The sequence below is a fragment of the Brachypodium distachyon genome, chromosome 4 (assembly GCF_000005505.3).
Source record: "Brachypodium distachyon strain Bd21 chromosome 4, Brachypodium_distachyon_v3.0, whole genome shotgun sequence".
In the NCBI taxonomy this organism is placed as follows: domain Eukaryota; kingdom Viridiplantae; phylum Streptophyta; class Magnoliopsida; order Poales; family Poaceae; genus Brachypodium; species Brachypodium distachyon.
This window is the reverse complement of record NC_016134.3, coordinates 37,554,992-37,582,585: the sequence shown is the minus strand read 5'-3', so window position 1 is coordinate 37,582,585 and position 27,594 is coordinate 37,554,992. Positions and strand designations below refer to the sequence as shown.

The following is a 27,594-nucleotide window of genomic DNA, read 5'->3' as shown; positions in this document are numbered from 1 at the left end:
CCGAGCCTTTTCCGGCTCCCTAGGGTTTAACCGACTCGCCGAGCCCATCGTGCGCGGCCCAGAGCCCACTATCCCAGCCTCCGCCTCCGCATCGATCTCCCTGTCCCTGTGTTCCAGCGCCGCCCTCGCCTGAGAAAGCCCCTCCCCCGCTGCACGCGCCAATGGCGTTCTCCTTCTCCTCGCCGGCGCAGCAGAACCCGTTCCAGACGCCAGCGCAGCAGAACCCTTTCCAAACTCCTACGCCATCGCTGCAGAACCCGTTCCAGACGCCAGCGCCGGCTCAGGCGCAGGCGCAGGCCCCGTCCCCCTCGCCTTTTCAGTTCAACTTCCAGCAACCGCAGCAACAGCAGCAGCAGCAGCAGCAACTGGCCGCCCCGACGGCGCAGCCTCAGTCTCAGCAGCTGATGCTGTATACAACGGAGGGGAAGCCCGCGGGGTACAACACCAAGTGGGAGGAACTTCACACCGAGTCGCAGAAGGCGCTGCTTCAGATCGAGTAGGGCTCGCCGAACTTTCTTTCTATTTTCTGTTAAGGTAGTGGCCTTAATTGTGCCATGTCTTCTCTCTTCTGTGTGAGGTCAGTTTAGTGAAATGTGCTGGGTTGGTGAAAAAAGAGTAGTTTTTACGCGCGCGTGTGATTTAAATTTAAGATTTTGTGCCATAATATTGTGTCTTTTGAATTCACCCAAAGATCAATTATCTTCATTTACTTAAAATAACTTAGCTTGTAGTAATTTTGAGGGTTTCTGTTTGAGGTAGTTTAGTAGTGTCCAATATTGATGACCTGGGTTTGAGGTCAGTGTTCTGTGATCTGATCTGCCAGTTGGGTTGGGTTCCTAGGTATTAAAGGAGTGCAATTTCTATCTTTTCGTTACCTGCTCAGGAATTGGTGTTATATTGGAGCAGTTTGCACTCTGCAAGTCTGCATTACTTGGATTTTTGTTTGCTGAAAATACCAAAATGTGACTTGCTGACAATCTATTTTGTAGGGATAAAATACGGGAGTACAAGGATGAGAGCGAGAGGTTGGATCAGTGTAGTCGCCTTCATGACTCCTCAATCTCCAATGTCAATTTTGAGCTCGATGCAAGTCGCATTGCTCAGGTTGGGCTATTTTCCTTCATTCCTTGCTTAAGTTTTTCTTGCCTTGGAGTGTATGTTTGTTTTGGTCTTGTTCCAGACCACACACAGTTGCTGTAGTATTAATCTGACATTGCCAGTTGACAGTTTGGAAGGCAAGAGATTCCAAAAGTAAAAAGAAAAGAGTTGTAGGAAGTATGTTTCCATGTTGTCAGCACATCGAAATAAAAGGTGGCCTTCGGCCTCACTTTGTCCATAGGCGGTTGATTAGGCAGCCCGCGAGGTCCTCTACCGGGTTTGAGGCGCACCGATGAGCAATCGAACCTCTTCATTGAGAAAACGATGTTCTCGACCGCTGATGTGAGCCCACACAGTCGCCAATTGGAGCTCCTCGCTGTTAATTGGGCCTTGGGAGCCATGGCATGGTTGAAGGTGGGGGGCAGACAAGAGGTTGGGGATGACGACAGGATACATTAGGCGCTGGGTGCAGTGCATAAAACAGAGCGGTTGAGGTGTGCTGGTGGAAAATGGATGATACAGATGTGCCAATTGAGGTTAGGGTTTCCACATGGTCCGAATGAGCCACATATTGCACAAATGCACAGGTTTTCTTTCTTTCTGGCCATCAAACATTGACACATTGTCCATCTGCCCAAGCTCGCCCATCCCTGCCATGGCTGCACTTCTCCGCCTCTGCCCAAAGCCGTGGTCCTCCATCTGCCGCTCGCCTGTTCCACATGCTCCTGCGCCAAAACCCTCACCGGTCAGCGGGATCCTCCTCCCCCCCAGCCCTCACGTCCACCCCGTGCTACCTGTCCATACAAAACGCCTAGGCGAGCTAGGCGCCAGCAAAAGGCCCAGACACTGCCTAGCGCTTTTCCAAACACAAGTGCAAATAGGGAAAATATCACATCTACCATTTAACCATTGTAATATTTATGAACCAGTGACCAGAAAATCGACAAATAGGACCGCACTCATTTGCCTAACCCTAAATGCTGTAATGGTGTTGTAGTTCCCTAATCCTAAATGATGAACAAATTAGCACCTTATCACAGTGGAGTTTGTTGTAATGGAATTTGCTTGAGAACAATATTAGCTCGACTGTTCTGGCAACTGACAGTGTCAGGTTTCATCCTTATTTTCCAGCAACAGACGTAATTGGATCATCAGGGGGTAAGCTTAGTTTGCAACAAGACCCTGCCTTGTACCTTGGCATGTTCCTTCGCTAGTAAAAGTGACAATTCAATGTCATGTGGAAAAAAGGGAATGTTTGGGTATCTGAATTAACATATCATATTGCTTGCCTTTTAAATTAGAAATAGTTGTTCCGGACATTTTCACGATCTCCAAAATGCTTTGACTACACACTTTTAATGATATTGGAAATAAGAAAAATTGTAAGTTTGATTCTACCTATCTCCAAAATAACAGCTTTAGAGAGGTGCGAGTAGCTCTTGGAGGATTTCGTGTACAATGATAGAGCACATCATGTCTAGTCCTAATATGCTAATACAGCTATGCATAAAACATCAATCCTTGGATTCAAAGTATTCATTTGCTTTAACAGGAACTTGGAGGGACTGCCACCATATTGGAGAGAGAGAAGGCATCTGTTCAAGAGTTAATGACTGTTGTCAATGAGATGATGTGGAACACAGAATTTGCTATTCGGTCATATATGATGTTGAGACCAAGGTTCACCAAATCAGCGAGTGGTTCTTCAAATCCTTCTGGACCTGCTGGAGCGCTGTCCAATCAGCCCGTGGCGTTGGCACCGACCAATGATTTTTATAGTGGTGTTCCAAAGCGGCCTTCTCTTTTTATGCAACAAACTGTCAGCAGGTTTGAGAAGTATCTTGGGGAGTGCTCCAAGTGGATTGGTGAGCTAGAGCAGCTGGTTCAGATGGAGAGCAATAAAAGATCATCATCTTCTTTGGAATCTCTACCAAAAGTTATGTCCAATGTGCATGACTATTTCATCTATGTTGCTTCCAAGGTAACGCCTTGTTGTTTATATATTTTTTGCTTATATGGTAACACCGTCATAAGGAAATCTAACATCTTTGAGTTCATTGTTTTTTAAGTTGTACTCACGATACCTGTCATTTATTATTGGCTTTTAGTCCATAAATATAATGATGTAATGTGATATTTAGTTAAATAGCTATAAGAGACAAATTATGTTGTTGTCACAGCATTGTCTTAGACCAAGGGTTTTTCTAATGTTCCTATTTGTCCAGGTGGAAAATCTTCACCAGTATGTTGCTACCATGAAAACTGAATATCTACATGGCCAACGCCGTCTGGGTAATGCAAATGATCCATTTCTAGAGGCAAATAGAAGAGAAGCAGCCAAAGAAGAAGCAGCTGCCAAAAGGGTCCATCCAACACTGCATTTGCCTGCTCCTGTACAGCCCACAACACAAGTTTCTGCACCAGCAACCAGCCAACCACAGCAATCTTTGCTCCCTTCCGCAACAAATTCCTCAAGCGCCTTTGCAGCTTTTAGCACTCCAGCTTCCGCTCCATCCACTTCAAGTCTCTTTTCAACCCCAACAACTCCAACTCTCACTTCAAGTCTCTTTTCAACTCCAGCTCTCACGACAAACCTTTTTGGTTCAAGTGGATCAGCCCAGTTGTCCACACCATTTGGCACATCCTCCACTCCTACACTTGGATCAACACCAGCTCCATCTGCATTTGGTAGCACCCCATCTTTTGCTTCAACGCCTGCTTTAGGTGGAACTTCACTATTTTCTACACCGTTTGGAGGTACGCCGTACGCCAACTTCCTTGTCATGTACGTTGCCCAGTGCTCATTTTAAACGATCCCAGTCATAAAGAGCAAATGCTCTACATAAAATGTCTTGTTATATGATGGGCCCCATCCGCCATGCCTTGGATGATTCCCGCTCCCAAATGTCCAAAGTGGGTAACAGTTGGCACATACTTTCTGCATGGCATTTTGTAACTGCAATAGCCTTTATTGTATTTTAGTAGTATCTGATTGTTACTACCCTTGCTGCAACTATTACTGTCAGCACCTTTGGGGTTTTTAATACCCTTGCTCCGACTAATAGTATCAGCGCTACCGAGTGCTGTCACAGTTGCACACTGGAATACCACTAACCTACTTATTTGACATGACCTGTCTTCCAGTTCAACCACTGCATTCCATTGCAGCTACCGAGTGTTCAGAGTGTTGTCACATCTGCGATTTGCTTTTTCAGGGCATTTTGTAGCTGCAGTGGACTTAGTTGTGTTTTAGTATCTGAAATGTTAAGAGCCTACGGGCTTGCTGCAATCTACTTCAGTTGGTTATAGCTGAGACATATCTGCACCTGACCTGCTCATATGGTTTACTTTATGATGTTTTCTGCTTTCCATGGCTTCTTATTTGAATCCATTTGTGTTTCTACCTGCAGGTGGAGCTACAGCTTCAGGATCCAGCTTTGGCGGTACATCTGTGAGTAACATTTCCATAACTTAATGTCGCAGTCTTTCTTTGTTAGCAGTATTGCCAAAAATATAACAATATTAGGCGCCCACTGTTTTATTATCACATAGTTTCTGTTGTCAAATTTCCTTGCCCTAACACCCGTTGTTTTGTATGTTGCAGAAAGGGAGGTCAAAGGCCCGGGGTCGACGGTAGATGTAACTTAATTAACTGCGAAACACGGGCATGTCCTGTCTTATGAGGAAAACTTGTAATTAATTTTACTGACAGTTCTGGCGGAGCCTGAGTGTTTATTTTGTCAAATGGTTAATTTATCTGACACTTGTTATTAGTTTCGTTCCCTCTGCGAACCTCCTCGGTGTTATCTGTGGTTCAGAACTCACTACTAACTTGAGCATTTCTTTCGAGAGGTAGATGCTGTAAACTTGTATTACTGCATTAGTTCGACATTGACTTCCAAGTAGTTTCAACCTTTCAGGCCATTGCAGAACCTTGACTAAGAATCCTGTTAATTTTATGTACTATACTCCATTTTTTGGACTATTTTATCTGTTTGAGCGCTGACAAAGGATAATCCATATTAGCATGAAGTGAAGACTAGTATAAATCTGGGAAGCTTGGACACTTGATCAACAATTAATAGAAGTCATTCGTGTAATTTTACAGGGCTTCCTTCGCGTGTCAGTGTCTAGATGGGCTGTCATGCATAGTGTCAGCACTCGAGGCTTCTTCTGGTCGAAGGAATGGCCCGACAAATTTTTGGATGGTTTGACTAGGGTACATTTCGAAATCCACATCAGCTCCCAAACATAAGATATGTACCTGGTAACCTCAGTGACTGGAAACAGTCAGGTTCCTTCGATGCAAGTTCTAGACATTCTCTCATCCCAGGATCATTCTTCCTTTGTTGCATCATTTTGATTTTATCTGAACCTGTCTCCCATCTACTATTGTTTAGGAGTGGATCCTTATAGCACGTTTTTTGTTGCGTCATCTGATTGTTACGGTTCGTTGCTCCTCATAGAAACGGAACGTAAGCGCTGACGACAACCATCCCAGACACTTGTCACCTGAAACAAAAAAGAAAATGAAAGGAATCTTCTGTCCTGTCGTTCATTTGCGGTTGGCTGGAGATTGATCGGGTAGGGATCGAGGGTCCTGTGTTGACGTCCATGGGCCCACATGTCTATGTCGTAGACTCGTAGTTTTGTTTAGAGGCTCGGCTTGTTTTGTTGACTTGTACTATATCCCGATATGGATTTTTTTTTCTAGAACACACATCCCGATATGGATTTGACCAACTCTATTTTGCCATGCCGTGACTATTTTCTGTCCGCAAATTATTTTGCTATTACTGTCTCGTGTTTTGTTGTTTGACTACGTGTCCGATCACCCAACGAGTATAGAGGTGGTTTTTGTGAACGCACTGCTCCCTGTTTCCCTGATCCAAATATCCGAACGAAGCTAAACTTATATCTCTATTACAGGTCATAAGCAGAGAATACCGGTGTAGTATATTATTCCGTCGGAGAAAGGGGTAATAAGTTTTCGTTTGGCTATTAATGTGAACGCAGGGCTCTCTGTTCTCCTGATCCAAATTCGAAAGAATCTCCCACTACCGGTGTGCTCCTGACGTACTAGTACGTGTCTGATGCGACGGCGGAAGCTTCGAAGAAGCGAAAAATCACGTGGCGCAGGAAAGGTGTGTAACTTCTGTGCCTCTCTGGCGTTTCAGCTAGAGCGTAGAGATGTGGATGGGATAATGGATTGGTCGACCCGCAGGGCTCAATTTGACTTGGTTCGCTTTTTCGGGTCATTCTCGCCTTTCCAGGGAGCTTGCGTTGCTTTGAGCTCGGAACTGCGCCAACAACCATGAGTGGATCATGGATTAGTTGCTCATGCGTAGAAGATGAAGATCTTTTTTTTTTGCGCTTGTAGAAGATGAAGGTCAGTACAACATTGGGAAAAACAGTTCTAAAGACAGAGAGAAAAGAAAAGAGACACCAATAATCAAGGGTTCCTTTAAAAATTAGGTTTTCTCTTCTTTTTGTTCTCCTTAATTAACCAGGGCTATCATATCAAAAGCATTTTACCCCTTGTTCGGTTTCTCAACTGACAACATCGCTCCTAGTGCTTCAAATTTTCTAATAATAATAATAATAATATCCAGACATTTTGCGGTCAAAATATATACATGTAAATTTGTGTTAACAGATACGATCAATTATGACCGGGCAAAGACAAAAAGTATATACCTCACTCACAACCTTGAGAACCCAGCCAATAGGAAAGTGATTTTGTTCCAACAAATTGAAACATCAGGAATGTATTAGTGGTACTCCCTCCGATCCATAAAAAGTGACGCACACTTACTACAAAATGGGCGACACTTTCTATGAATCGAGGAAGTAGTACATACTCGCTCCGGTTCAGAAGAGGTTCAGTTTTGGATATAACTCACCTAACTTTGAAAAGTCTGCTTGTCGATATTTCTACAAAAATAACTTCATGATATCCAATTTTGGTTTTAATTATACACTAATCATCAAAATTGCATCATGAAGATCGAGACATTATCAAAATATCCTATTTTTGTTTTGTGGATGCAAGGGAGTAGAACCCACAATGGGTCAAACTTCAAAAGTGTGTTTCCATAAACAAATTGTCTATTTAGCAATTAACTATTTCTCAAATTTGTCGCAGATCTCACATTTCTTAAAATACAATATAGTAATCATAACTTTATGTCTTGATACTCACCTTCATCTCGTCGACACGTCATCAACAGATCAAGCGTCTCGTCTAAAACCACTCGGCTCGGTAAGATCCCATCAGATCGTCTAACCCTAGCCCATAACACATTCCGCACCTTGCCTCCATGTCACTGGCTGCTCTGGCCTCTTTCGAAATAAGAGAATGGAAGGATGAAAAAAATTTGGCCAAAAAAATTCAATGGCATAATTTTAAGCCATTTAACCGGTATGCTACCACCTCTAGTTGAAAATGTTGACCTTTTTAGAATTTTAGCAGTCACCCATTTTCAAGTCTGGCCATCTGTAAAGATGTGAAGAGAAAACTATTAGCATCCAAATTATCGAATTAATGTTACGGAGTACTAGATTTATTTAAAACGGTTAATGTACATGCATATTTAGACAAAGTTGTAACACTTATTATGAGACGGAGGGAGTAGAATTTATGCTTTTCAAACATGGAGGTCAAAACTGTATGTTACTTCCTTTATTCCATATTACATTATTACATTCTTCTCTAATTTTGTCCAAAGTCAAAAACAATACTCCTTCTGATCCATATTACTTGTAGCAGCTTTGTCTAGATACCCATATATCTATACACGGTTTATTGTGTAGGTAAATGCGTATATAGACAAAGCTGCGACAAGTACTATAGACCGGAGAGAAATTTGATCAAGTTTACAGAACAATCTACCAACATTAGTAAATCTATTAGTTTTAGGGCCGTGCTAGTGGGTGCCCATGCACTATTAGCTTGCCCAGGGTGCACCCAAAAAAGGAAAGTGTTTGCCCCCCCTTTCCTAGTAAGGTTATTTTGGTCCCCGCGTGCTCTCGCGCGTCCGGCCACCGCGCCAAACCAATAAACCACGCGATTTTGCCTCTTGCCCAGCTGTCTCAGTTATCCCGATCCATGTGAAAGTTGGTCCCTTGGGCAAGCAACTTTATGAAAAAGCAAAAAGCTGGTATTCCTCCCCCAACCCCGATCCCATCTTCTCCAATAATTCATGCGCCGGTATTCCCCTCCTCTCTCCTCTTCTTAGGTCCATGAAACCTTGAAAAACAACACCCCTTAAAAAAAACAGAAGTTCCCCCTGCAGTCCCCACCGGGACAAATTGCTACAAGTATGACACAATTTTACGCCCCTGCACCTGCTGCCTTTAATCGAAAATTGAAAATCTAGGTTTAGGCTTTGGTTGTGCATACCATTTCTTTCTTGGATAACCCCAGCTGACACCCAGAATCCATGTAGAAAAGCAAAAGCAAAATCTGGGTTTAGGGGGTCGCATGTTGCATGTATCTGTGACCCTTGCACCCCAGGAATTGAAATCTGGGTCGGAGGGAAATATACATGTATCCAAAATCCATGTAGAAAAGCAACTCTTTAAAGGCATAGAAAATAGCACAAGCTACCATGGATAGAAGGAGAAGCAGTAGATATGACACATGCATAGTTTGGATGAGTTAGTTAGCAAGTTTGCTGAGAAATCCATGCACAATGTTGCATTCCAAAATAAGCAGTACATACCACATGGTTGGAAATACTATCAGCAGTTTAACCCCTATTTTTTGCTTCCCTAACCTGACTATTTTTGCCAGCCCACAGGTCTTGTACCTGCAACCCACAACATTTCCTGTTACTCCTTCAAGTGCAATTTGCCTTCCTGTTTTTTGCTTCTATTTCCTTCCGCCCTTATTTCTGTCATATGTACAGCCCACAGCAAAAACGACCCGGTTCAACCTATCGCAAAATTAGATGATTAAGATTTGCTGTCATACATTGATGATGAGCATAAAAAGATCTAAGGAAATCTAATGACTGTTTGTCTGATGCGGATGGATTGTTTGGACCTTAATGAGTTGCCTATCGATCTAAATGCTGATCCTGAAACTGAAGGATGTGCAACATCTTTATACCCGTTGTACTGCACCCAGTCCATGGCAAGCAAAGATGCAGAACATACAGAAGATGGTGTTGGTGAATCAAATAACAATAATAGAACTGCAAACATGCATTTAGGACAGTTTGATTCCACTACATTAAACCAGCAAACAACAAGTGCTCAGGAAAATGAAAAATCATGATCAACAAGAACCGGAGGATGAAACTTTGTCATAGCCGCAGGAGCCGCAAGAGCCATACTTGGGGATGAGTTTGACACGCTGTTTTGTCTAGCAAGTTCCAAGCGGAGCAATTTAAACAAAGGCGTAGCTAGTCTAGCAAGTTCTATACCAAAATTTGGATAGCTAGGATGCAACTTTTATTCAAAAAAAATGTGAGTAGCAACTAGAAGCATAGAAAACGACAGAAAACTGAATACTCAATGAAGCAAAAAAAGCTTCAACAAATTATCACCTATTCAAAAATTGGCTATTTAATGCAATTTCTAGTCAATGTCACAGGTGAGTAAAGCAAGTTATACAGAAAAGCTAAAGCATAGCTAGTCGTGCAACTCCTAGTTCACAATTTGGATAGTAAGCAATTTTTATTAAAAAAATGTCAGTACCCCCAGGGAAGCAACTAATTATTATTACAATAGCATAGAAAAAGACAAAACTGAATACGCAATGAAGCAAAACCTCTTTTCAACTTATTATCAACTAGTCAAAAATTTGGCTATACAATGCAATTTCTAGTCAATGTCAGAGGTGAGAAAAGCACAAAAGCAAAAAAAAAAAAAAAAAGCATAGCTAGTCCAGCAACCTCTAATTCAAAAATGGATAGTAAGCAACTTTTATTTGAAAATATGTAAGTGCCCAACTTATTATTACAGAAGCATTAAAAAATGCAGAAATTCAAACTCAATGAAGCAAAACTGCTTCACCTAATTATCAACTATTCAAAAATTTGACTATATAATGCAATTTTTGGTCAATGTCAGGTGAGAAAAGCAAGTTATACACAAAAGCAAAAAAGCGTAGCTAGTCCAGCAAGTACTAGTTCAAAAATTGGATAGTAAACAAATTTTATTCAAAAATATTTGAATGCCCTAGGGAAGCAACTAATTGTCACGGCAACCCTAAAAAAATCAAAAAAATGAATGCACAAGGATGAAAGAAGTTGCTTCATAAAATCTTCCTATCTCAAAAGTACGTAAGGTTCCGTTCACCATATCTTCGCCGTTCATCAAACCTCCTCCGTCCCACACTTTTGAACGGAAAAAACCCTCCTGACGAAGCTCGCTTGGCCCGCCGCTCCCTGCCCATCCCACCGCTGACGAAGCTCGTGGGTGGATGCGCGAAGCTGCAGTGAGGAAACGACGGTGAGCTCATTGATCTCCCCCCCGCAAAGCTCATGCAAGGTCGATAATATGGGCATAATATACATCTACATAAACAGCAAGCAACAAAGAACACTCTGGTAAGCACATTTAAGCAAAGCTCGTAAGCAGTGTTTATTTTTAGTTAAAGCAAGAAGGTGGAAAATAAATTAGTCAAGCACATACTGAGAATACAAATTGAGAATACACCTTGTTGTCATTTTTTAAACTAAAAACAAAAGGCAAGTTGTCCATGAAAAATAATTCTACTAATTCAGCACATTTTATGCCTAAACTAGGAAAAGAGTCCTAATACAGATTATGCTGCAAACAAATTGACTACCAAATACAATACAAGTTTGGCAAAAGTTTGCCTACACACAGTAACCTAAGGCATCTCACACCCATCTCAAAGTCCATCTCAAAAACAGGCAAAATCAGTTCCTAAGAAAAGCAAATCAACATCCACTGGACCCTTTGAATCCTGCAAAAGCAACTTATTAGGAACTTATTCTTATGCTGTTCAATTAGAAGTTGCCTAAATGGAAATGAGTTCTTATTCCTAAAAAAGCAACTCCTAAATATATGATGGATATATGATTTGCCTAATGCAGTGCAATTTGATTAGCTGACGGAACCTTGCGAAACTGGTAAAACGTCACAAGTAAAAGGACACACTAAAAGCAACACCTACCTAAGAAATAAGCACAACAAATCTAGGATTTAGGCAAAAAAAATGCATAGCCCAAGTCGGCCCCAATTTGGTTCAGTTGATTTGATCCCGTCCATTTGATTTACAAGCTGTCCCTAAGCTAGAACACTTGCTAATAAACCTTGCCTGAAAACCTTGTCTGGTTCAAATACGCTATGCCCCCGGGTATGCATTTTCAGGGCCAAATTGTTCGAATCACACAGAAAACGTAGGGGTCTCCTTGGGTGAATTTAAATCCCTAGTACACAATACAAACCACAAGCATCTAAACTGGTGGAAACATGTATTGCATAACAGCAGAGTAAACCTAGAACATGAAAAATTGGCCAAAAAATTGCTAGCATAAAATGCTTCCCATAGATCCAAGTATAAGCGACGCTTAGGATCAGGATGGTTAATACGTTGGAAAGCTATGCAACATTGATGCCCACAAAAACCACATGCTGAGGATTGGGTGGTAGGGGTGGGAAGGAACTCAAGGACGAACAGGCATGGACGAACCAGAGGAAAACTAACCTGTAAAAATTCCCAACAGTAGATGGTAGCTGCGCACGACGTGCTAGATGCGCTTGCCGCCGTGGTCGATGTGCCCGCGGTAGTTGTTGTACCCGCTCGGAACGTTACAGGCAGCAGCTCTGGATTTCAGCGATGGAATCGCCTTCCCGTAGCACTCACCACCTCCTCCGAAGACATGCAGGGGTCCCGACGTCCTATCGCCTCTCTGCTCGCGCCGCAACGGAATCAATAACCCCTCGCAGCGTCAACGCCGACTCCGCCCCTCCCCGCACTGCCAGCAACCGCGCTGCTGTTCCTCTGCGCCTCGCCGGCACCAAGGGCGCCGGAATCGCTGCTGCAAAATCGGGAGAGAGAACGCACGCTAGCTCAGTTTACGCAAGAGGGGAAATGGGGATGGGGAAAGAGAGAAAGAGACGACAGTGCAGGTCTGGCTGGCTGGCTGCCATACGGGGACCACTCGACCGACAGGGGGACTGGGGGAACCCCTGTCTTAACTAGATCGGACGTCACGGGCGGTCCAGGATGGATCAGACGGTGCAGAGCCTGCGCGCCCGGTTCCTCGAATAAGTGCATAAGCACTTTTCAGCAATTGGGTTAGTTTTATTAAATTTGTCACGATAGATTTCTTCATGGTATTGTAGATTATTTGATTTTCTAAAATCTTGGTCACTTTTTAAAACAAAACTAGAAAAAGGCAGTAAAAATCACTTGTTTACCGGTCAATCCGAGAATAGAACATGGCTTCATTGGAGTAATCAAGTCAATGCAGCCGTTTCCGGGAAGAATCCCCAGCGTGCTGGCGCTGAGGCCAGGGACCCTCCACCTCACCAAACAGTAAACGCCCACGCAGTCCACGGACCACGGGCCTATATAGAACACTCGTCCCTTCCGCCCCTCGCCTTCTCTTCCCCACCACCCACATCGCCGCCTCCCCCATTGACTGCCACCGTTGACCTCGCCCTTCCGGCGAGGCCGACTCGCCGGAAATCCCACCCCACCGCGCCACCACCAACCCCCTCCTCGTAGGCTCGCCTTTATCTCTCCAAGTCTATCGTCGCCGGTGACATCGGACTTCTCCGGCTCGCCGCCACTTCGCCATCCCCCACCCCGCCGCCCCGCTTGTCGAGTCCCGACGAGATGGTTTACATTCAGTAGCTGACTCCCAGCCCCGTTCCAGTTGCTCCCCCGACCACCCCATTCAGCTCCTCTCGATCTCCCTACGGCTCATCTGCTTGCTCGCCATGGCGATCCGCATCACCGTGTCCTACTCCGGCTACGTGGCGCAGAACCTCGCCGCGTCGCTCGGCCTCCGCTGCGGACCCTCCGCCTCCAGCGCTGGCTGCCGCTTCATCCAGGAAGGCGCCTGGCGCCCCTTCTGTATCTTCACCTCCTCCTCCCACCATTCCGAGCCCCTCCGGCACAGTAGCGGCGACCGCCATGACGCCGAGGACCACAACCACCCGAAGCCCTTGGCCCTCGCCGCCGCCGCTGGAGGCCACTCTCTGTTCCCTTCGAGACTCTACGCTTCGTCCAAGCCACCGCCAGCTCCTCCGCCGCTCGCCGTGGGATTGCTGTCGGTGCTCGCCAAGGGTACGGGTTCGACGGCTGGAATCAGCGGCGCCGCGTCTCTGTCCGGCTCGTCGTCGATCTCTGTCGGGTTGTTCAACCCTACGTCCCTCCTCCCGTTCTTGCAGACCGCGAAGTGGCTCCCCTGCAGCGACCTTGCCACCTCGTCGTCTTCGGCGCCCTCTTCCCCTCCTCCCGTGCCGGTGGTGTCTCCCTCCAAGAAGACGTTGATTGGCGGTTCGATTGCTGGAGCTTCTGCTTCTGGTGGATTTGCGAGGAACATCCGTGCTAGTGCTGCGATGAGCAGGAGCAACTGGTTGTCGAGGTGGGTGAGCTCCTGCTCCGACGATGCCAAGACGGCCTTCGCGGCCGTGACCGTGCCTCTACTATACAGCTCGTCCCTTGCCGAGCCGAGGTCCATCCCGTCCAAGTCCATGTACCCGACCTTCGACGTCGGTGATCGGATCCTTGCCGAGAAGGTAAATCATTTTGAGAGGATTGCCTCATGATTAGATTGCTATTTTTGGTCTACCAGGTCGTTAATTACGGGGATTCTAATTTTGTTACCATAAACTGTAATGTGATCTGCAGGTGTCATATGTCTTCAGGGAACCAGAAATCTTGGACATTGTGATCTTCCGTGCTCCAACAGCACTTCAGGTATTGTGATTTACCGTCTCTTTAAATTATTTGCTCATACTTGTAGTGAATTTGATGTTTGAATTCAATGTTTATGGTAGGCTTTGGGCTACAGCTCGGGCGATGTGTTCATAAAGAGAGTTGTAGCCAAGGGAGGGGACTATGTCGAAGTAAGCTTTTACTATCTCAATGCTAGTGTCTTCTGTTTGTTTCTTACTGTTAGTGATGTGCTGCAAAATAGTTGATTCTTTAGCTTGAGGTATAACCGTTGTTTCGGTTCGTTCCTTGATAGGTGCGTGATGGCAAGTTACTGGTCAATGGAGTAGTTCAGGATGAGGAGTTTGTGCTGGAGGCACACAACTATGAGATGGAACCTATGGTATGTATCTTCTGTGTCTACCTCTCAGAACCACTTATGACACAGCATGATTCTACTTTGTGTGATCTTGCATGGTTAGTTGAGCATATATTTGGCTGAAATGTTTGGTTTTGCTCAAGGCAAATAGAATTTGAAGTTTCAGATTGTACATGCCATGGTAATGACAGTATTTGATTTCAGTTTTTTCGATAGTGAGAAGTAGATTCCAATAAACGAACCTTTGATCCAGAACAAGGATGTATGTGCCATGGCAGCATTGCGCTGCACTTCCGAAAAAAAACAAGATAAATTCAATGTGTTTAGAGACTTCAGTCCCTTCTGATTTCTGTGAACTAATCGCTGTTATTTTTCTTGCAGCTTGTACCGGAAGGGTATGTGTTTGTGCTGGGAGACAACCGTAACAACAGCATTGATTCTCATATATGGTATGCTCTCGGAACCAAGCTCCAAACCACATCTGCAGCTTTCACTACATAAATTTCAGGACTGATTTCCGTGTGATCTATGATATTTCAGGGGCGCGCTTCCTATTAGGAACATACTTGGTAGATCCGTGCTTCGGTACTGGCCGCCATCGAAGATCACAGATACAATATACCAACCTGATGCAGCGTTCTGCACTGCGGAGATGTCATGACAAGTAGGTTCTCCGGCGACACTGGGCAAACTCTCTTACGGAGCTCCACTGATGAGACAGCCCCACTTCTCTTGTTTCTCACAATGCTGTTCCTCAAGTGTTCTGTTGTTCCTCGAGGGTTTGCGTGTAAATTCCCTTTGGCTCAGCCCGTTTCCGTTTGTTTAAAGCATGAAAGTGTTAGACTTTGCAAGCTAAAAAACGGCCCCTTGGATATGTAAAAGAGCAGCTGATGAAGGAGCATTCTTCTGCTTCAGAGCTGGGTACTCTTGTTCTGCTTCCAGCATGTTGGGAGACGTATATGTTCACATCAAAATTTTGTAAGGAACAGTACATCAACAATTCTTTTATAACAAATGCAATGATGGCCTGCTTTGGCGGTTTTCCATTTACCTGAACAACTATCACTTATCATCGAAAGTCGAAACTACGAAAGCATTTGTAAGGTTCGGGAGTCTGAACTTCATCTGACCAAGGAGCGCACGCCAAAACCCATTGACTGCATCCGCGAGATCTGCATCCGTGCCGTTTCCGCCGCGTTAGTTGGGATCTGCAAACAGCTCCGGAAAGGATTTTGCGGCGCACGTACGGAGCACGTGTTTTGCAGAAGCGGACGGGGGAAGCCACTGATCGCCCCGAAGGTGAAAGCGTGCGTACTCGCTGCCGGGGAGATGTGGAGCAGCTTGAGAGAGGAAAAGCTCGATGCAGGCAGCCGGCAGCAGCTGCCTGACCTCTCCACACAGGCACGGGCACGCACAGCTGCTGCAGCCAATCTGCTTGTTCGCCACGAGAAGACAGATTCCCCGAGTTGTGGCACCAAATTGGCAATTGGAACCACGTTGTCATACAAGTAATTTGGACATACATTAATATTGATTATTGATGTATTTCGACTTCCTATAAAATTGTATTTCAAAATTGTTGTTGAATTTGAACAACACTAGTATGGGGTATTGATGCACGATGGTTTAAAATGTTAAAGGTGCGTGTACGATGACCTTCCTAATAAGTCATCTTACACTCCACGAATGTGAGATATAACGATTTTATTTTAATAGGCCCGATCATCTCGTGAGGCACAACCTACTCCTATGTTAGCAAAAGCATCGTGATAATGAGCATAGTTTGGACCAAACGAGTCTTTCTGAGTCATAATGCTAGAGTTCACAAGAAACTAATAGGCCAATTCTCGAGTTCAGACTGAGAGGGTCCTTCCGAAACTCGAGACTTGAGCTCCCCCTGGTTTTCATTTGAAGTAGAGTGAATGGTTGGATGCCCCATGAAAAGTTCATGTAGACTAAAGGTGTATGGCAAAAGATCATGGTTATTTTTGATGGAGTGTGAAAATGGATGGGAGAATGAAACTTTGGTCCATGCCGAGGAGGGAGTGGCTTTGACCAATCCGTCAATCCTTTATCACTCTTTCTTCAGTTCTCCTCTCTCTCTTTATATATATATATATATATATCTCTATCTCTCTCTGTTCTATTTATTTGATTCTTTCTTCATTTGATCATGGCTTGACTTGTTGACTGGCTTGGGTGGCTTGACCGAGCCTTATTTGCATTCTAGCCAAGTGAAGATTGTTTGTTGACTTGCTCTCCCGTCGTGTAAAAGGAAGGGGCCAGCCTATACATGGATTTATTTATGTCGCAACAAAAAATATCATCCTTAAAATAAATATAACTTTATGGAGAAGTGGTGGTATCGCTGGCTACAAGCTATGCCAAATAGTGGAGCTATGCTAGCGCTAGTCGCCGGTATGCACTACTACAAAGCACAACATATGTGATGTCTCATCAGTGACGGGCCTCTCATGTCCATCACTGATGTCCCTCATCAATAACGGACGTATCAGAACCGCCAGTGATGACACCTTATCAGTGACGGGCATATCACGCATGTGACTGATGACCACTTATCAGCGACGAGCGCGAAAGGCCCGTCACTAATGGTCCAACGCGAAATAAAAGGCAAAATTCACAAAACACACATCAGTATGATGATCCCCGGAGACCTTTAAAAATTGAAAAAATGCAGATAGTATCTGCTGTAAAAAAAATTGCAGATAGGACCCTTCAAGAGCACTTAGCGATGTTGCAGGTGTAGTTCAGTTCGGTTCTTGCTTTTGCTAGCTAGCTCAAGTTTCTGTGATGCCTAATGCATTTGCTCTGTCGAGAGTTCATCTGCTTCTTCTTTTCTTTTCAATGAACCTTTTCTTCTTTTCTTTTGGAAAGAGATGTGTTAATGGTTGTACAGGATATACAATGGAGACTGGTGGTTTTTTGTTTTGACGATTTATAGAATGGAGACTGATTATCTTAAATGTGATTTTTTAATCCTTATTTATACAGTAGTGTCGGGCGTGGAGAATGACCGTTACTGAAAATCACTGTAGGGCACGGTGCCCGTCACTGATGGGCACCACATCACTGTCAAGTACACGGGTGGCCAGACCGCCAATGATGGCAATTCTTGTCCGACAGTGATAAAGTGTTTTGTAGTAGTGATGTCATAGCATTGGTTCGTCGCTTAGCATTTGGGCTTAGAATAACAGAGCTATAACTAGTTATTTAAAACCTTGGTTGGGATGCCAATTCACAACAAAACCACCTACCAATCGTCTAACGTGATAAAAGTAAACAATATTAGAAGTTCAAGGGTGTGTTCTTCTAACCTTTTGCTGAGTGCTAGCGTACATGGAGTTGAACTTGGCTACTTTAGCACGAGACACCTTGGCGTTGAAAAAACTTGCAAATTTGCCAGAGACCTCAGCGCTGAGGTGTGTGAGCTCGGCACCGTTTGCCTTGGCACGGATCTGTCAAAAGCAGAGAAGTTGGCATCAATGTCAATGGCACCGGGGATCGCTCTGAACCTGTAATTGCTTATTCCCTGACGAATTCGCTAAAAAGTTTTCTCCCAACGCTAAATTTGCGACGATGACACACATATCTGACCTCAGCGCCTACACCAAGCAAAAGGTTAAACAAATTCCTCAAGTTTTCAAAAGGTGTTACATTCATGTCTCTTCACAAAGTTCCGATGTTGCAACGTGCACTTCTCTCTCACAAAGAAACCGCACGCCCATCCCGATGCTACGGCGTCCCTCGCTACCGTCCTTGACCACGGGAAAGCAAAGCATCCATGCTTAGCCGTAGCACATTCCACTCCTGAGTCCTGAGTCCTGACCAAACGCTCCTCCTTGGGTGGATGTGGATCACGCTTTCCCGAAACCAAGCACCAACACGGACAGACTTCGACCTCGACCTGAAGAAGGCAAGCAAAGCTAGCTCAGGCACGACCCATCTCGGTTCGCCGAAAAGGACGGGAAAATTCGGCCAAGACAGAAGGCTCAGTCAGAGCCTACTGGGAATCCACGAACGGCGGGTGCGTGCCACTGGACCAGATGTGCAAGCGTAGTGTCTGGGATTTTAGTATGAACAGCATGGTACGCAATTCTGCCTTCTTCTGAAAAAGGAGCGTCTTTGTGCAGTTTCACCTTTCATGTGTCAACTTTACGGCATCTGCGTCTTATTTGGCACGTAGGATCTTTCCTTCTGTCAACCACTTGGCCGCCCTTTGCTTGCTCCACAGATTAGACTACGCACCCAACCGAAATGCTGATACTGTGAATCACACACTGCTGTGTGCTTGTACTTGCCTATCAATTATACTCGGTTTGCGGTTGTTGTGCTGAAGTTGGATCAAGTACCCTAGCTACAATGAATTTCTATAATTTTTTTCTTTCCAATTTTGTAAGACAATTTCTTTTAGGGATTTTTTTAAGCGGGGTACCGGTGCGATAGATTATTTTTCTCCTGGACAAAGTAAGTTTCATTGCAGACTAAAATAACTACGTGTGATTTAATTAATCAGATCATACCATGAGGGTAGCTATAAGCATCATATGATTGGTTTAAGAGAAAAATATATTTTTCGTCTCTCAATTTGTTGAAAAACACGGAAATAGTCCATAACTTACCTTCAATAGATGCTAAAGACGCCTTTAAAGTCAAGATCTCCATGATCGCTGAAATCCAGATCCTACCTTCAAAAAACACATGCTGAGTAGGACGATTTGCTTCCTTTTTCCGTTTCATTGCTTCCTTTCTTGGCCAATTTGAGATAACTTTCTTCCTTTCTCCTCCCTCCAGGAATGGAAAACGGAAATGGCCGTTGCTTATATGTCTGTGCATTGTCTAGCCAACTCAGCCAGGTCTCTCTACACCGAACACCTCGGGTCCTCAGCACAATACTGAAACATGGCCTCCCAATCTCCCTTCGAAAATGACTGCAGAGAAATCCATGGCATGTGCGACGAGCCATGCCGTTTGAGTCGTCTCCTGGCTCACCGGAGCTCATCGGAAAGGCAACAGATCAAGGTGACCTACCGCGCGATGTTCGGCGAAGACCTCGTCGGTAGGCTGCGGAATACCCTCCTGCCCGATCAGGATAACGAGGTAACATAAGGAAGTAAACAGAACATCTTAACTTCGTTTAATTTTCAGTCTCATCACCAACCTTCCTCTGATCCTCTCCAGCTCTGCAATCTGCTCTACCTATGGATGCTTGACCCGGCAGAGCGCGACGCGATCATGGCCAGGGACGCCATTGAGAGCGGCCTGACCGGTTACCGTGCCCTGGTCGAGATCTTCACGCGGCGGAAGCAGGAACAGCTCTTCTTCACCAAGCAGGCGTACCTGGGCAGGTTCAAGAAGAACATGGAGCAGGACATGGTCACCGAGCCCTCGCACCCCTCGCGCCCTTATCAGAGGGTGCTAGTCCCAGACTTTGTTGTACCTTCTTTTTCTACCACTTCCACTTAGCAGAGTGCCAGGGTGAGCTCACTCCCCGTGTTTCCCTTTTCATGATTCGAGCAGCTACTGGTAGCTCTCGCTGCCTCCCACAAGTCGCACCACGATGAACCCAGCTGGCACATCGCCAAATGCGACGCCAGGCGACTGTATGATGCGAAGAAGGGCGGCACGGGATCGGTTGATGAGGCCACCATTCTTGAGATGTTCAGCAAGAGGAGCATCCCACAGGTCAGGCTGGCGTTCAGCAGTTACAAGCACATATATGGGCATGACTACACCAAGGTAAGCAAACTCCAGTGTCCTGATGACACCTACTTGATAGGATCCTAGTGAATCTTGGACAATCATGCAAAAATGAATATGCAGGCACTGAAGAAGAATGTGTTTGGTGAGTTTGAAGAATCTCTGAGTGTTGTTGTCAAGTGCATCTACAGTCCTTCTAAATATTACTGCAAGGTGATAAAAGAAGGCAACAGTTTTCTACTTTGTACATCCCTGGTATCTGACTCATTCTTCTGTTCTTGGCCTTGGCAGTTACTGCAGAAAAGTATGCAACGCCCAGAAAGCAATAAAAGATTGGTTACAAGGGCTATCTTGGGCAGCGATGATGTTGGTATGGACAAGATCAAGTTAGCGTTCAAGAGTAACTTTGGAAGGAACCTTGGGGATTTCATCCACGAAAGCTTACCTCAAAGCGATTACAGAGACTTTCTTTGGATGTGGCAAGGGGGTCAGTGATCTCATGAAATTGGACTTGGAGAAATCCTTGACTTGTCAACTGAAGCACTCATGGTCTTGCATTTTGTAAGAGTAAGTTGAACATGAAAAGTAGCAGTGCCGTGTTATTCGAACTCGGGATTAGGTGAGAAAAAACTATCAGTTTGATTACATGATTGTTTCACATGCTGTAGAAAAATTATTATAACTTGCATCGTGGTTACTACATACAGAACAAAGCATTTACATACGTTGCAGAGGACTATAATTTCAGATGAGTTTCTTCTTTCGGAAGTACCGTTTTAGATGCGCCAACTGCAAAACTGAAACTAAAATGCAAACACTGAGTGACATCATGCTCAACCAAGAGATCCTAGCATTCGTCTTCTCACTGACATCTCTCATTTCGGATTCTCTGCATTGTAAACAGACAGTTATTGTCGTGTGGTATCAATAAAATTGACGAGCAATGTTAATAAATAGTAATTATTCCCTAAAGATCAAAGAAGCGTGTTGACTTACTTGGTCCTCAGTAAGAGCAGGTTTTGATGGATGGCTTGGACAGTCGCATCAAGCTTAACTAACTCAAGTTCAACTCCCTATTCAAGAAACCCAAGAAAGTCATTGTTATCCAAACGATAAAAATAACCAAATTGCAAAATGATGGGTATAACATCCTAATCTCATGTACTTGACCTCAAGCTTTTCCTTTTTAGCAACAGAATCCCAATCTTTTGCTGCAATACCGATTTTCCAGTCAAGACTTAGTTTCACCACTAAACCTTTATTATCACCGTCAACTGTGAAGCAAGCTAAGTAGTTTCCTGCTTCTGATGTGGTGAATGCAAACTGGTCCACAGAAACCTTTTCTTTCTTATGTACGGTGTCCCCAAAGGGGGATGTAACCTGCAAGAACAAGTGAGTTAGCAGAACAGAAAATGGAGAAAATCAAACAACTGAGACCACTCAACTCCAAGCAATTAAAATTTACAAGGGGAGCCGAATGTACTGTTCAACCATAAAAATAGAGATAAAACAGGCAACAATGGCTGATTCCTTAGTACATTTGTTGATATGATGCAACAAAGAGACCCTCTCTGGTTCATCCTTTTCACAGCTTGTGCCCTACAGCTATGGCAGGCCCGCAATTCCAAAATCTTTGACAACGTCAGATTGCCAATCTCAGTTATAAAGCAGCGCATAGCAGAATACCTCCGTTTATGGAGTGTCAGAACAAACAAAGAAGGCTGCCGGCTACGGTTACATCAGTGGGCGGACAAACTTTCATGAGATATCGCCTTTGGTTTTCTGTTTTCGCTCTTGTTCTTCCCCTTTTTGTGGCCGTTTTTTTCGGGCAGATGTTGTACCCTCAGACATCTTGTCTGTTTGGAATATTGCCTACCTTCTTATCCAAAAAGAAAATAAAAATAGAAATTGAAAAGTGCAAGGAAGCCCAGTATACGTAAGGTTTGTATCCGTAAAATTGCTGGAACTCTATTTGTCCTTGTACCCACGTGCACGGTGCACACACTCATCATATGATTATAGGAATAGGAGGTATGTGATAAGATCATGTGATGCTACTCCGAACTAAAGTCGCAGATAAATATAACAGTAGAAGGGTGGACTATAAATCCAATGCCTCCCAAGTCCTATTAGTTCTTCCTAGTCATGACTCTACTGAACTAAATACTCTAGATTATGCCTATTTACAGGACTTATGTGACCTTCAGTGAAGCACTAAATCATCAAATCCATGTGATTTACATGCATGCTATGGCACATTGAAGAAAAAGTAAATCTCCATACTTCATGGCTACATGGATAACATTAAAAAATCTACTGTGGCTAATAATACTCTCCATGTTCACATCTGCATCCTGCAACTTTGCAAAGGATCCTCATCTGTAACCGATCAAGCGCACGCAAGAGCAATACTCATGCACAATGCATTTCCGTTTCAGTTTGTTGACCATATAAACTACGTATGGTATAAAACTGACCGAGTCACCTTAAATTCAAGCCATCAACTCCCATGTTTCCAACAACAACAAAAACTAATCCGGCTCGCTTGCGATGAATGGTTCAATGTTCCACCACTAGCCGGCTCTCATCATTTGTTTCACATCGTATAACATTAAATCCTCCCATTTAGAGCCTCCCACATTGTATATCCCGATGATGACTCCGGCGGAGTGTAAATAAATTACCTTGACGGAGACGGTGGGGTGGACCTGGTGGTGCTCGTAGAGGACGGAGTAGTCGCCGATGACGACGAGGTTGGACCGGATCTCCTCCGCCACGCACTTGGTCCCCGACGGTGCGATCTCCAGCCACACCGCCCCCGCGCCCGCCGCCATCCACCACAGCACCACCGCCGCCGACGAGGCCCACGCACCACCTCGAGCCATTACCTCGTCCGGTCTTTCGTTTCGAAGTGTCTCTCCCGGAGGGCATCACACCACACGCCGACGGAGTGACACCATCTGTTGCAGGCCCAATGGGCCGATACACTTGTGCGGAAGCCCAATTAAGCCCCAAATAGCTCAATTTCATCTCTAGTGGACAAACCCACAAGCCACAAGGCTCATAAAACATACGACGTCTGATTCAGCCTTAACATAAGTCGAGTCAAATTAAATTAGACCGAGGCCGAGCAATTCCTTGTTCAGCCCAATATCATATTCCCCTAATCCCCTTCCTGTTGGGAGAAGAGAAAGAAAGTCGCCAGAAAAGCGAGAAGGAAAGCAACGAGCCGAGAAGATTCCGCGGAAGGAGAGTTGGTGGAGGAGGGTTTGCTGCGTTGCGGCCATGGAGAACCTGGCGATGCTGTGGGGGGTCATCGGGCCGGGCGTAGCCGGCGCGCTCTTCGGCGCCGGCTGGTGGTTCTGGGTCGACGCCGTCGTCTGCAGCGCCGTCCAGGTCTCCTTCATCCACTACCTCCCCGGTGAGAACAGAGGGCGAGATCCCCTTCGATTAGGTTTCGGTGTGGTTGACCTTTGAGGTCGGGATTGATGGGTCTGTGTTGGGGTTTCGCAGGGATCTTCGCGTCGCTGGCTGCGCTCATGTTCAATTGCGTGAACAAGGAGGACATCGGGAATGATTATTACTCCTCCTATGGGGACGATTCCGAGTGGAGGTCAGATTATTGCTCGATCAGGCACTAAAATTGATCGAATTGTCTACTGAATTTGGATTACTGCATTCTACTGGAATGTAGATCATTGAATTGAGCCCTGAATATATACAAGTTAACTGCACAACTGAAAAATAGTCACATATCCACAACGTCTAATTTCAGAAAGGAAATTATGATATATTCAGTCTTTTAGTATACCCGTTGTTTTTTTTACAAATTTGAGGCATTTGCTTTTTAATAAACAGAAAGATGCATTTTACCAAAACTCGCAGATAGTTAAGGACTACAGAATACAGATCAACATCAACTCAAACTGACTTACCCTTAAACATCGGTCTTCTCAGTTAGGTTCCTTGGCTTTTCATATACCAAAAGAGAAAAGGTGTTGATCTAGGTTAAATTCCCAAGTCACGTGAGACCTGGCCATATCTTGAAGGGTTATCTAATCTGATTATGAGTAAGTGGTTCAGAAAAGCCATAGTAAAGCTTTTTTGCGTCGTAATTGATGCACTTAGACAACTTAAGTCGACAAATGAACCTTATCTTTGTATTATTTTAACAGCTAAAATCAGTTAATATATCTCATGAGGGTAGCGTTTGTTTCCCTATTACTAATGTTCCTCATGGTTTCCTTATTAGCATCGCTCCTGAATCCTCATTTGTATATCACTTTCTTCCTCTTATATCCCTGTTTTCTTGACAAGTTATATACTCCTGGAGTAATATAAATCTAACAGAGGCGGCCTTTTTCCAACAAAATCCATGTGCCATTGTGATATCGGCACATTGGGTTTAAAATGAACCGTATTGTTGACTGAAAACAACTATATATATGACTATTTGACTAACTTATTGATGCAATTATTGTTATATATCTTATTCTGCTGGTCAACTTTCTGCTGGCTGAGCAAGATGATGCAGTTTCACCTATTTTTTAAACAGTGATGCTTGGATAAAAATATGATGTTGATATATGTCTAAAACTAAAACCTTAGGTGTTACTAATTTGTCTACTTAACTTTTTAGCTTTTCTACAATTCTGCGAGACTTGGCCAACTATCGTAAAGCTCAATCTTCTGAAAGCTTAGACCGATACATCATTTTTAATTTTTGTTGGTTAGTTCCTTATGTAGTTATTCACAGGACAGGTCAAAATTCTTTAGTACGAACAAATAGTGACAGTTAAACCATGATCAGAGTATGAATGCTTGTTTAAGTTGTTTTTGTAGCTGTAGCTGTGCATTTTAGAGATGTTAAAACTCAAAATAAAGGACAACCTTCCGTGTATGTTGGGGGGGACAAAGGAGTTCATTTAATTTGCCTCAACCAACGTGCCGCACAGCAATCATCAGTCTCATTCAAGCCATGAGTCTCAGAGCCAATGCAAGGATTAGCTAAAACTGCTTCAAAAAATTTGAAAGAAGCCACAGGGAAGTATTGCAATAAGATGAATCTTTTTTTTGAAAGCTTAGCTAGGCAAGCCCACAATGTTGATTTCTTTGTTGGGTTCAGGTGCAGGGTTAAGGGTTTTCATTTTCTGGTTCATTTATGTTATGCAGAATCACAAACTTCTGTCAGGGATGATCATCTCAGACTAACAGACTACATTTGACCAAAAGAACATTGTAGTTGCTTGTCTTATGTGATTGCTCTGTTGCATTCATTCTCCTCTGTGTCTTTCATAAGATCTTTAGTAGACCAATGATCGGGGTACCAGAGATGCAAGATTTTTCTCCTTATACTTTCATTGGATCGTTCTAACAAGGGTTTCTTAATATGCAGGGTGAAGCTTTGGCTTTTTGTCGCATATGTTGTTTCTTTCGTCTGCCTAGCTGGATCAGTTGGTTTGTTGGTGCAAGATGCATTGACAGACAAGGGTCCTTCCGTGTGGACTGGTGTTGCTGGTGTTCTGCAATGTGTTTTCGTATTGATAAGGTACTGCATGTTTCATTAAATTTCTCCACCGTTTCCTCCCTCATTCAATCTGCCAGTCTTATCCTTTTCTTGCACCTCCTTTGCAGTGGGTTGACATATTGGACGTGCCACTCTGAGGAGTAAGGTCAAAATATTGTGAGCAGACTTGGAAGGTTGGTCATAATGTTGCAAGGTCGTCTTCTCTACAACTGTTGTCTTGTGTAAATTATGTTCGTTTTAGGATGGGAAGATCGGTGTTTCATGTGTGCATAACTGACTGCTTTCTGAAATTATCGTTAGCATTGGTACATGTTTATCCTAATTTTCTTCGGAAGTTCTGATGCCTCCCTTTATTAGGTTAGAGTTGAAATTGGATCACGCGCCCCTGCAACGAGTCATTATTGTCAAACATACTTAGTATGGTAATTCAGTTGACTACATTAAAACAGATGCTGTTCCAGTATGATGATTCTATCTAGGTGCTTGTGAAACTGTAGACCAAAATAATGGCACCAGATTCTTTTGGGGCCGATAAACCGCTCCTTAAAACGCTGATTCTTTCTTGGTGCTTGTAAAACAATACGCCAAAATACTTAGTCAGCTTGTTCTTTTTGGGGGAATGCAACAATTGATAATATTATCTGGAGGGTATCCAAGCCCGTATCCACTGGAGTAGTTCTTTTGATGTTACTACTGGAAGCAACCAGATACTCACATCCTTCAGAGTTCGAGTAAGTTTGCTGCATCTCGTCATTTTCTGATTTTGTCACGACTTGAGGGCTCCTTGTCGCGAGTTCTCTGTTCTCACCAACCAAGAGTATAATCGAAGCGTGTAATGGCTCATGTATCGGTAAAACTATTAGATTGTGTAGTACAGATAAGTGTGCCTCGGTGTTTTTTTTTTCTACAAGTTTGGATTTTATACTCTTTGGATAAAAGAAGATATTCTAGTCGTTCCAACGCCTTGTAAACTGCGTGGAGCCAACTGCCGGCCCGACGAGACCACCATGGATCGCACAGGAGTCAGCATGGATAAAGCGAACGGCAGGCTGACTGTGCTTGGTTGGCAGCCCTGCTCCAGCCTCCAGCTTCGTCGCTGTCCCCGAAGCTCAGAGTATGGCGTTGCTTTGGAAGTGCCGACCTTTCGTTGCCGTCCCGAATGATTCGTGTTTGTACTTAACGACTTCCATCTTCAAGAGAAAAGAAACTACTTCGAAAGCTACCTCCAGTTACTATCATGGCCAATTCGTTGTAGCAGTGATAAACCGGGCTGTTAAGCCAAGTGATAAAAGTAAGGGAAAATTGGCCGTGGGACACGGTTATTTTGTGGCCTTTGCCGAAACACACCGTCAGAATGTGTCTTTGTTCAGTACCATTACAATTTCGTAGACATTTGCCAGAACACATTATATGGTCCAAAACGGAAAGTTTGACCTTTTTTCACATTGAATTATCATTCTACCCTTTAGCAAATGTGTCTAGAATTTTTCAAACTCTTTGTTTGAAGCGTTTTCCTCTCTTGCAGAGTGCGGCAACAAAGGGGATGAATGCTCACATCAACCAACGGCAAACTCTAGTAGATGTCAAAAATCGATCCGTAAACAGATTTACAATGGTAGTCCCAAGTAAAAATGTCAAATTCTCAATTTTAGTCGATGCAATGTGTTCTAGCAAATGTCTATGAAATTGTAATGGTATTGGGCAAAGACACATTCTGACGGTGTGTTTCGGCAAAGGTCACGAAGTAACGGTGTCCTCCAGCAAATTTCCCCTAAAAATAACTAGAGTAACATAGGTTAAAACAAGGGAAATTTCCTCAACACCCTCTGTCGCGTCATCATTGCCTTCGTCTCGCTCTCCTTCATTGCCTCCGCCGACCGTTGCTCATCCCTCTCTGGCTCACCACCTCTCATGCGGCAACAATGTTGCACAAGGTGGTCAAGATCCTCAACAACCCGGGGTTGGATGAGATCAAACGGGAGATGTTGTGGTGTCATGGACCCATTC

At 44.1% G+C, this 27,594-nt stretch overlaps 5 protein-coding genes and 1 long non-coding RNA gene across 9 annotated transcripts; 4 read left to right on the top strand and 2 right to left on the bottom strand.

The window, feature by feature from the left end:
* The first annotated feature begins 35 nt into the window (after positions 1-35).
* LOC100841579 (nuclear pore complex protein NUP58) lies at positions 36-5,057 on the top strand. The gene is made up of 6 exons (XM_003578167.4): positions 36-496; positions 990-1,104; positions 2,651-3,079; positions 3,324-3,855; positions 4,509-4,549; positions 4,703-5,057. Exons 1-6 carry the CDS (start codon positions 162-164, stop codon positions 4,733-4,735), a joined length of 1,485 nt encoding a protein of 494 aa, XP_003578215.1. The 5' UTR covers positions 36-161; the 3' UTR covers positions 4,736-5,057.
* Positions 5,058-10,927: 5,870 nt separating this feature from the next.
* On the bottom strand, positions 10,928-19,101 carry LOC112268608. Its single transcript, XR_002959965.1, has 3 exons — positions 18,983-19,101; positions 17,678-17,818; positions 10,928-11,038 (listed from the first exon to the last, which is right to left on the bottom strand). It is a non-coding gene; the product is annotated as an uncharacterized LOC112268608 (long non-coding RNA).
* On the top strand, positions 12,669-15,392 carry LOC100841275 (thylakoidal processing peptidase 1, chloroplastic). Its single transcript, XM_003578166.4, has 6 exons — positions 12,669-13,827; positions 13,940-14,008; positions 14,089-14,157; positions 14,280-14,366; positions 14,724-14,791; positions 14,883-15,392. Exons 1-6 carry the CDS (start codon positions 13,024-13,026, stop codon positions 15,001-15,003), a joined length of 1,218 nt encoding a protein of 405 aa, XP_003578214.1. The 5' UTR covers positions 12,669-13,023; the 3' UTR covers positions 15,004-15,392.
* LOC100840972 (annexin D8) lies at positions 19,090-20,764 on the top strand. The gene is made up of 5 exons (XM_003578165.4): positions 19,090-19,460; positions 19,542-19,775; positions 19,881-20,099; positions 20,184-20,273; positions 20,352-20,764. The coding sequence occupies exons 1-5, from the start codon at positions 19,263-19,265 to the stop codon at positions 20,553-20,555; spliced, it is 945 nt and encodes a 314-aa protein (XP_003578213.1). The 5' UTR covers positions 19,090-19,262; the 3' UTR covers positions 20,556-20,764.
* Positions 20,660-22,975, bottom strand: LOC100840671 (transmembrane emp24 domain-containing protein p24delta3). Its single transcript, XM_003578164.3, has 4 exons — positions 22,745-22,975; positions 21,231-21,440; positions 21,057-21,133; positions 20,660-20,949 (listed from the first exon to the last, which is right to left on the bottom strand). The coding sequence occupies exons 1-4, from the start codon at positions 22,943-22,945 to the stop codon at positions 20,805-20,807; spliced, it is 633 nt and encodes a 210-aa protein (XP_003578212.1). The 5' UTR covers positions 22,946-22,975; the 3' UTR covers positions 20,660-20,804.
* Positions 22,976-23,196: 221 nt separating this feature from the next.
* On the top strand, positions 23,197-27,241 carry LOC100840360 (transmembrane protein 50 homolog). Of its 4 annotated transcripts, none has more exons than XM_024463278.1 (5): positions 23,197-23,481; positions 23,574-23,673; positions 25,456-25,608; positions 25,695-25,760; positions 27,113-27,241. In XM_024463278.1, exons 1-4 carry the CDS (start codon positions 23,346-23,348, stop codon positions 25,729-25,731), a joined length of 426 nt encoding a protein of 141 aa, XP_024319046.1. In that variant the 5' UTR covers positions 23,197-23,345; the 3' UTR covers positions 25,732-25,760; positions 27,113-27,241. The 4 variants fall into 4 exon arrangements, with proteins under 4 accessions (XP_024319046.1, XP_024319047.1, XP_024319045.1 ...); XM_024463279.1 differs by lacking the exon at positions 27,113-27,241 and adding an exon at positions 25,950-26,262; XM_024463277.1 differs by lacking the exon at positions 27,113-27,241 and adding an exon at positions 25,945-26,255.
* The last annotated feature ends 353 nt before the right edge of the window (positions 27,242-27,594 follow it).